The sequence below is a fragment of the Sinocyclocheilus grahami genome, unplaced genomic scaffold, assembly GCF_001515645.1.
Source record: "Sinocyclocheilus grahami isolate Dianchi unplaced genomic scaffold, SAMN03320097.WGS_v1.1 scaffold350.1, whole genome shotgun sequence".
Classification (NCBI taxonomy): domain Eukaryota; kingdom Metazoa; phylum Chordata; class Actinopteri; order Cypriniformes; family Cyprinidae; genus Sinocyclocheilus; species Sinocyclocheilus grahami.
In genome coordinates this window covers 1,424,184-1,434,617 of record NW_015505529.1, presented here as the reverse complement: position 1 = coordinate 1,434,617, position 10,434 = coordinate 1,424,184, and the positions used below count along the sequence as shown (strand labels likewise).

At 35.1% G+C, this 10,434-nt stretch overlaps 1 protein-coding gene across 1 annotated transcript in view; it reads left to right on the top strand.

Annotated features, from left to right (window-relative positions):
- The window catches only part of LOC107548551 (G-protein coupled receptor 4-like), a 19,025-nt gene extending 12,330 nt beyond the window's left edge, over positions 1-6,695 (top strand). Inside the window, exons 2-3 of the mRNA XM_016229269.1 lie at positions 1,453-2,512; positions 6,582-6,695. Coding sequence (XP_016084755.1) covers positions 1,859-2,512; positions 6,582-6,695 — 768 coding nt within the window. The 5' untranslated portion in view covers positions 1,453-1,858. The remainder of the gene's footprint in view (positions 1-1,452; positions 2,513-6,581) is intronic.
- Positions 6,696-10,434: the final 3,739 nt, after the last annotated feature.

The following is a 10,434-nucleotide window of genomic DNA, read 5'->3' as shown; positions in this document are numbered from 1 at the left end:
GTTTTATCTTCCACAGACACTGGGGGGCCTGCATCACTCAAGAGTTACATATAGTTTCCTGAACCTCTGAATGCATAGTTAGTTACAGCTTTGAAAGAGGAAAATAATTTTTAGGGGGGGGGGGGGGGGGGGGGGTTCAACAGGGAGTCTGTACATTAAAAATGTACAATTTCCAAAGAAGTCTGAAGTTATTCTGAATTGTAAAAGGTTCCAGTAGGATAAGTTTTAGAGCAAACATTTTAGTTCAGAGAATGAACTGATCTGGTTTATTGTTTTGGGATGTTGTCCATTATCCCCAGAGTCTGAATCACATTGAGTAATTTCTCCACATTGTTCAGTTATTTCCTTTGAGTCTGAAGTTTAAATTACACTTACTTAGTTATAAGTTATAAAATTAGTTACATTTAATTTAGGAGAAGAACAAATACAATTACACAAGAAGTAAAATATTATGATTTTTACTTAGTGCATGTTTGAAATAATGTTGTGCTTTTTTTGTGTGTGTGATTGTGATCTTACATATGGATGCTAAGGTTTGCACATGCACTGGCACCCAGTTGGTTTGTACACTTAGCATATCCCATTTATCTCTTCTGCACAGTCACAGTTTCACTATGAATCTATAAACAATCTGAAGCAAATGACAAGCTTGGTATCACTCCAGACACTGTGGGTGTGCCACATCACTATGGTTAAATAACAACACCTTTTACAAAAAGGCTGCTTTTTTCCTTAATGAGTGTGCATGAACTGCACATGTGACAAATGATGGAAGTAAAAGTGGAAAGAATTAGTATTATTATTGCTTTGTTTTATTGAAAATTATTTTCAATAATTTAAAAAACTAACCATAAAATTATACAGTTCAAATGAGACATTGTAAATTGTTAAATTATTAAATAAATATGAATTAAATTCATAAAATTATATATTTTTTTGTTAGTTGTTCTTTATTGTTTAAGGAATACTGTATGGATCTGAAAGGTTTATAAAAGTGGCTTGCATATGCAAGGAGCATGTAGGTCACCTGTCAAGTCATTATGTTCTGCTCTGTTTATGTTATATCATATTTCCTCATTCTAGAAGGTGCATATAATCTGCTTGATCTAAGGAGAAAAAATACGTCCTTCATACCAAGATCTGCGCAAACGTCTGTTCAGAAAGAAACTTCCTCCTAGAGATTCTGTACCAGCAGATACAAACCTTGGAGAACAACATGGAGATTTGTAATGAATGTTAATTCAGTTGACTCCAAACAAACAGATGCTAATGCGAGGATGACCAAGGTTAGGGGTGGGAATAGGAAAACATACACTCAATGTATCATAGTGCAAATCTAATCTAACAAATACACAGCACTGCTCTGAAAAGCACATTTCTCAACAATAATAAAAATGATCGTAAATAATGAATCATGTGACTCACATAATTGTTCTTTTTCCTATTTTGCAGATGGATGTTGTTGGACACACCAAAGCCGATTAGACATTGGGCGACCTTCAGAGATGGAAGTGACTGTTTCATACTGCTAAAAAAAAACTTGACCCACCTGAAACCAATCCATGTGATCGTTTTACGAGGATTAATGGCATGTTCTCTTGTGGGCACGTCTTTGACCTCTGAGCTCTCCTAGAGGTTAAAACACTAGCCATGAAATGTGGTAGAGACATGTGACAAATCAGGCCCACCATGCTAGACCGTAGTGGGCAACAGTGTTACAGTCACAATACAATACATGGAAGCTAAAAGGAAACCTCTTGACTTTCTAGTCTTAGTTTTAAACATGGCTTGAGTTGGGACTGTAGAAGCCTCAGCCAATTTCGATGATTATAGAAGTCTCTGAGGAAGCGAAGAGACCATGTGTAACATCTCAACCTCGTGCAATGTTGACTCGAACATAGATCAGTTCTTCCAGCCGGCGCTGTATATTATCGTCATCGTCCTTGGGTTCCCCACCAACTGCATGGCCCTATGGGCCGCATACATGCAGGTCAGACAGAAGAACGAGTTGGGGGTCTACTTGATGAACCTCTCGGTGGCTGACCTCTTGTATATAGCCACTTTGCCGCTTTGGATTGATTATTTCCTCCACCATGACAACTGGATCCACGGTCAAGTGTCCTGCAAGCTGTTCGGTTTCATCTTTTACACCAACATCTACGTCAGCATTGCCTTCCTCTGCTGCATATCTGTAGATCGTTACTTGGCAGTGGCTCATCCCCTGAAATTCGCTAAAGTCCGCAGGGTCAAAACAGCCTTGCTGGTCAGCGTTGTTGTGTGGGTAACAGAAATAGTGGCCAACTCTGCGCCTCTCTTCCACGATGAGCTTTTCAAGGACCGCTTCAACCACACCTTCTGCTTCGAGAAGTATCCCATGCAGGATTGGGTGGCCGGGATGAACCTTTACCGCACTTTTCTCGGTTTCTTGGCGCCTTGGGGAGTGATGTTGGCTGCGTACAGAGGCATCCTGAGAGCCGTGCGCAGTAACGTCTCCACTGAGCGCCAAGAGAAGGCCATTTTTTTATTCTGTCATCATTTACTCATGTCATTCCGAACATTTCTTAATAGAACACAAAAGAAAATCATTTTATAATGTCTCTGTGTTTTGTTTTGTTTTTGTCCATAAAATGGAAGTTAATGAGATCAAACAGGGTTATTTTGGACCCCAATGATTTAATTACAAAAACGAAATTTCATGGACTAAATTAAATTTAAACTATTTAAACATTCTGTACTACCTTCTTTTGTGTTCTGTTAAAGAAACACACACACATACAGGTTTGGGACAGCATAATTTGTGATTAAATAATGACAGAATTTTCCATTTTGAGTGAATCCCTTTAAGAGTAATTACTTTGTGGGGCCGCTGTATAAGGTGCACTTTCTGACGATAACTATACCAACACCTATGTGTACCTCAAGTTCTACCTAGAAACACTTTTTATGATAAAATCTTTAACTTGGAGATGAGGATTAATCAATGTCAGCAAAATGCTGATGTAAAAAATCCCTCTCCTTTTCAATGTTTTATATGTACATGCCTGCCATTTGTGTCGGTTTAGATTTTGTGGGAAATATATACTCTACTATCCCTATTTTGAAATTATTGCTCGTTTTAAGCAAGCCCAATTATTTATTTCCCCACTTTTGTCACAGTCAACACAAATACCATATGGGCTGTGTCATGTCTTAATATGCATCTTAATACACTGTATAAAGTCTTAAAAAGACTCTTTAACAAGAGGAGCGTGTTTCTCTCAGCTGTCTCTTGTTTGACATACTTTCTGTTCGGTGGCCCACAGATACCCAAAATGGAAACTGTTTTCCAAATAATGGGCTTTGCTGTTGTTTACATTTTTTTCTTCATTAGTTCTCCAGGTGCCCTATTTCAGCCTACCAAACTGTAAGTCCTGAAAGTCAGCAGTGAGAAAGTGCAATGTAATGGATTTGCTGTTATGCCAAAATAAAATACATGATGTCTGTCATTCTTCTGTTGTTTAGTTCTCAGCTCTTTTCTTTAGATAGTTCTGATAAATTCTTTATTTGGTAACAAATGTTGTGAAAGGAAGTGATAAAGTGATATGTAAATAAAAAAGTGAATGTTTTATGGCATCATTTGTGATCCCCTTACCAAAAAGAAGTATACTTCAAGTTTATTTTATTAAGTATACTTAAGTAAAGTTCAAGTACATTTTTAAGTATACTTTTTGTAATAAGTATACACATATCAGTGTACTAGTAGTATACTTGTAAGTGTACTATTTCCTTGGGACTAAATTGGCCCACTTTCTAGTATATAAAAGTATATTTTTAAGTATACTTTAAGTAGAACAGTAGTAAACTTTGAGTACACAACTAGTTTACATCTATGTTTTTAGTTTGTACTACAGCTATACTAAAAGTAAACTTATAGGTGTACTGATAGTTTACTAATTAAATACTTGTAATATTTTAGTACACTTTGAAGTATAATCTCAGTAAACTACTTTTTTGTAGTTTTATACTGCAAGTATACTTGTAAGTTTTCTTTAAGTGAACTTTACATCATACTTTAAGTATACTACTATGTCCCTATTTAGGTATTAACTTGTATATATTTTGTTATGTGAATATCTGAACATACAAAACATCAAAAGAAAGAACAGGGTATCTGCTTGTAAACAAAAACATTTTATTCTAGCTTCATGCATTCTTTTTTATAAACAGTGGGTAAGTTCCATAAATAAAAATAAATAAACAATAAACGGTCGTCCATAAAATGCATTGCTGTTCTGTTGTAAGTAATCTTAAAGATTTCTAAATGCATCTACTTCCGGAAGGCCAAATAAAGTGCTTTTGTTTTCGCCTAGAAACACACAGCGTCTCCCTGACATGCTGCTTCAACACTAACTGCGGTTACTGAAACCACGCCTTCTTTCTTTGTGTTTTTTTTTGGCGCATTATGCTAATATTTCCACATAGTGAGGTAGATATGGGGGGGCTTGATAGAACGAGCCGTTTTAGGGGGGCGTGGCAGAGTCTTAACTTTGATAAAGAATATCTCTTTGGTTTTGAGACTTTAGTCTTTGCAACTTCAGGGATCTTATCTATGCACAATCAGCTTGTTACACTCCAAAGAGAAAGGAAAACTTGAAATCGCATCATATGACCCCTTTAAGTATAAGTCAATAATCCATGTGACATCAGTGGTTCATCTGCAATTATACAAAGCTACATGAATACTTTTTGTGCGCAAAAGAAAAGAAAAAAACATCTTTATTCAACAATTCGTCTCCTCCGCATTACCCTGGTGCCATTTTGGAGAATATCCACTGGACGTAAACAGCGTATGCTGTTCTGTGTCAGCTGCGTCACAGGGATATGCTATTTCTGTTCAGATCAAATCACAACAAAGTAGGAAACAGATCCGGCGTGACGCAGCTGACTTTCCTATACTTTCCTATTTTTAGTTAAAAAGTATACTAATAGCATACTTCAATAAACTTTTTTTTCGTAAGGGTCAAGGACAATGGCCTAGGCTTTATAACCTGAAGTACATGTAGTTCAGTGGAAAAGACATTTGCAACATTAAGGAAAAATCACATTTGTGTCAACATGGCTGTTCACGTGAAGTTGTGCTATCACAGATTAGCCATTTTGACTCCAACCAGCCACTGTAAAGAAGAACCAAGCTGCTTGTGAAGTGTGTCAGATTATTAATAGAGCGGAACACTGAGCTGCCAGTAAAATGCTCAGGGGGGACTTCTTACATATTCTGTAAACACAAGACTTTATCTCCAAAATATTTATGAAGTCTGCTAATTCCTGCGTGTTGTACACAGGTTGTTGTTGTTTACCATGAAATATCAGTTTTGAAATCATTCTGATGGAACACTAGCTTCTAATACGATGAATGGATTCTGCTTATTTCCAGCGCTCCCACCAAACGTCTGTTCTGGGAGTTACGTTTGGTGAGCGGGTACGAAAGTCTACAAAAAGAGCTGATTGCATTATGGCTGAAACAAATGCACGTGTACTATCCACGACAGTGAAATATTTAAAACAACAGTCAATTTCACTTACTTAACTGTAGGGGACTGCACAGAAAATACAAAAAAAAGTATAGTTACTTACATTTTTCACCATGAAATGAGTTTTGATGGTATACTGACTTCTAATAAGGACTGTTTTGGGAGTAGGCTATATAAGTTTGGTTGGCAGGTTTTGGTGAGCAAAATTACTTTGCGGCAGCAACAAATGCACATGTACAGCTATCTACTTTAATTACGACAATTATATATTTACAATAGTGAATTCCACTTACTTAACTGTAGAGGGCACCAAAGTTGCAAAAATATACAAAACTACGTATAGTTGCTTTAAAGTCTTTATAGTTGCTTTAAAGACTGACGTGGAACATGGAATTGTTGAATAAAATGATAATTTTTGTTTTTTTTTGCACACAAATAGTGTTCTCGTACATTCATAAAATTACGGTTGAACCACTATTGTCACATGTACTATTTAAACAATGTCCTTACTACTTTTCTGGGCCTTGAACATGGTAGCTGTATTGCTGGCCAAGCAGGATCTGAAAGCTCTCAGATTTAATCAAAAATATCTTAATTTGTGTCTGAAGACGAACGAAGGTCTTACGGGTTTGGAATGACATGAGGGTGATTAAGTAATGACAGAATTTTCATTTTTAGGTGAACTATCCTTTTAAGACATTACTCCTAATTATCTCACAGTAAATCTGTAGTTTTAAGTGCATTAGGCATTCTTAATTAAACACTAGTTACATTTTTTTCAGAAGTTTAATCCTGTTTATAAAAGAAAAAATAACATGGGAGAATGAAAAATGGTTAAGAAAAATATGCAAAATCATCTTTAACCTGAATCGCATGTGTGTTTATTTATAGATATGTTCAACAGCACGTGCCTTGCCAGCATTTATTTTTACCTTTCAACATCTGTGTGACTGAAGTCATGACTTCATGCTCTTTCATTCAATGTACTGCAGCGCACTGCCCATCTGTCCAAGGTCAATGTTTTCTGGGTCACGTTCCTCCTGAGTGAAACACAATGCCTTGGCACTCCAGCTCTGCACCGGTGCAGTGTGGCTGTCCAGTGACCTGGAAAGGAGTAATGCCAATGGGTTTTTATCTGAAAGTGTCGGACTGTACAAACGTACGTGTCTGCGTACTGCTCCTTGACTTATTCTGACCTTCCAGTTAAGAGAAAATATTCAAATAATTTGATAAATTATTATTAATTATTAATTAACAATTTAATCAAATATTTTAAAATTATTATTAATAGTGAAATTATTTTGTATTTATTTTTTAATGTACTAATTAAATTACTGGTGCAATGTGTGATGCACCTACATGTACATTGTTGTTGTTTTTTGTCACCATATAAGTGCTTTTCAGTCAGTCTGCATAAACATTTTCGTGTGATGTAACTTCTTTATGAATAAATAATAGGACATTATCTTTGAGATCTATAGCGGATGTTGTTGTTATCTTTTCCCATATGCAATGCTCACTGTGCAGAGGGTGAAGTGGACTACTTGAACTGTATCGTGTGTTTATCCAAGCGTAGGTCAAGGTCTCACTGGGCCATTATAATACTGCGTAGCATGCCATCTGTAATTTATCATATTTCAGTGACAATAGACGTTGGACTGTACTATAATGCAATACAGGCTTCTTCATTAATCTTCACTGAAAACAAAATAAAAGCTCTAGAGCCCACTTACTTCATGCACTTGCGTAATCTGCACATTACAAGTCACAGTGTGATTTATTTGCTTGCTGTTGTGTGTCGGTAATCAACAGAGACAATTGGGAGGCAAAGCCCTTATTTTTCAACAGAGATTGTCTCCCACTCACTGACATTTTATGAGGAATATACAGCAAAGAAAAGAGGACTTTCTTCACACTAAAGCACACACATTTCCAGCACTAAAACATTGATTGATTGTAATTGGTTGAGTGTCATTCAAATTGCAAGAGAAAGGCTGAAGCGGTGATGCATTTTTTAAAGACTGTAGACTAGAGGATGAGATGTTTCACCAGCACACGGTGGCATTTTAAATGCATGAGGTCTGGCTTATGTTGTAAGGGAAAGCGTAAGCTGGTGTATTCTGAGAAAAGACATTAGTGTGTACAAAGAGATGTTTTTCTTTTCATATTCATGCTTGAAAGACTGAGAACTATAATCAAATGTGTTTCACTGGACTTTGAACAATGGTAAAATGATATTTCGGGACTTTGCATCATGGTTCACCGATGTGACCTTGTGTTTACCTTCAGCTCTGTTGTTTTTATTAGACTGCACTCAATGTGACCACATACTGTGTTATATAGACAGGTTATATGTGCTATTTTAGAACTAATCATTTTATATATAGAACTAATATATAAAATATATATAGTGTTTATATATATATATATATATATATATATATATATATATATATTATTTTGCTGTATTATGTGTGTGTGTGTGTTATACAATACACTACCATTTATTATACACTACCAGTCATTTTTGTTTTACTAAAATTAATACTTTAAATCAGCAAATATGCATTAAATGGATACAAAATGACTGTAAAAACATTTATAATGTTTTTGGTTTTTAAATCTTTTGAACTTTCTATTACATTAAACATTTCTGTATTAACTGTTTTCAACTTTGATCATAATAAGAAACGTTTTTTTAAGCAGCAAATCAGCATATTAGATATTTTTGCTGTATTTTGATCAAATAAATGCAGCCCTGGACACAAGAGACTTCTTTCCAAAAAAAAAATCTAACTGATCTCAAAGTTTTGAAAAGTAGTGTACATATAAATATAAAAAAACATACATATTCACATTATTATTGTTAGTATCATTAAAATTAATGTACATATTTTTATGTGTTATTATTGATATTATTAAACAACAAAACTGTAATTTTCTGTGTATTTATGTTATTATAATTATGTATTTTATTTTATGTAATTATGTATTTTACATAGAATTTATGTATTTCACATATAATTCTGTATTCTATTTATTTATTCATTTTAAATAATTTTAACATTTATCCAGCCTCTACGATGTTGGGAAATATTAAGAAAATTAATCAACAATTAACATCTAAACTATTTACAAGCTCTGTCTGACACTGCTCACAGAAGAAGCCCTCACAGTATCTAATAGTCCATAGTCCTCCTGAGGTGAGGGGAGCGGGGTGGTTTGAGGACAGGAGGTGCAAGATGACCGCTGCAGGGTTCGTCTGCTGTCCTGCTGATGTCATGGTGTCTGCTGGGGGTCCTGGACGAGACAGAGGGTCAGTGGAATGACGCGCTCCCAGTTGACTGAACTACTGTGGGTCCAGATGGATGGGGGAAACGAGGCGGGATGTGGTTGAATTTCCCATGTTCCCATTCCCTAAGTGAATAACCCCTTGTAAGAGCAAAACCAAAGATGGGGGAACAACTCAAGATGTGCGTGTGCTGATGGGAAGTAACCACAGACCAAGCACCTCATCATCTGACTGGACTTCACAGTTTAGACAAAGTCAGAAAGCTCCAGTTCTCACTGGATTCAAGGCTGAACAGCAATACATCTGTCAATCTGCTCATTATATATATATATATATATATATATATATATATACACTACCGCACAGAAAAAAAACAGAAATCTTGCAAAATGTTATTACAATATATAATAATGATTTCTTAAATAGAAATCTTTTCTAACAATATACACTACCGTTCAAAAGTTTGGGGTCAGTAAATTTTTATTCTTTGTTTTTTTGAAAGAAATTAAAATGTTTATTCAGCAAGGATTGATAAGAAGTGTCATTTTTATATCAAAGAGTTGACACTTTATATCAAAGTGTCAAAGATTTATATTGAAAAGATTTATATTTGACTAAATACTTTTTTGCCCCACTGTATATATATATATATACATAAATCCATAAATAGTGGCCTCTCCACACAAGCAAAAATAGCAAGCCTCATTATATTTTGTTTACATGCATTTTTGCTCAGTATTCCTTTATTTACTTTTCATGTGTGCTCTAAAATGAAACCAGGACAACATAATCTGCTCGGTCCAGCCAAAATACACACTACAACATCAACTCAATTTACAGATCTACCTCTCAGTTCTGACCCTCAGTCTGTATGAACCTCTACGACCTGCTTGGTGACCTGTTATATACGATATTGTTGTAAGGATCTTGTTCACTGGATCTCACTGGAGGAGGCTTTGAGTCTTCATGAGGAGCATCTCCAGTTACAAACTGCATCTAGTGTGCTCTACTGTACTGGGGAGCTTTCCCACAGTACTGAACCTGAGATGAACTTGACAAAATAAACGCAGAAGGGTAAGAGAATACCAAGCCCATGCCTTCCAACAAAATAGACTGATATTTCACTAATAATAATAATAATAATAATAATAATAACGTTTCTAAGAAGAAATCACATGCTTCTTATATGCATCTCCTATGGCAACTAAAATGTTATGTAGATGTTTTCGCTATTTCTTATACATAAATAAGCAAATAAATACTAGCCACATATTAAAGTCTATTGCTATTGAACATTCACACTATTTTATAGATATTATGTTTGACATTTTAAGTATAAAAGCTATAATGTCACAATGGGAACATGCTGTTGAATAGCCTATTAAAGACCTTTCATCAAAATGTAAACAGTTAAACTAATATATATTTAATCCTGAGAACCAGAAATAAAAAGCTTTGTGAATTTAGTATTTTTTCATGTCATTACATTGTTTAGAGCATAAGAATTTTTTTATTTTATTTTATTCATAAGTTATGCTATGTCCTCTGTAGAGGACATCAGGACTCAGTTTTTCTAAAAATAAAATGACAAGAGTGGACGTGAAAAGGCAAAAACAATGGGATTTTTTTTTT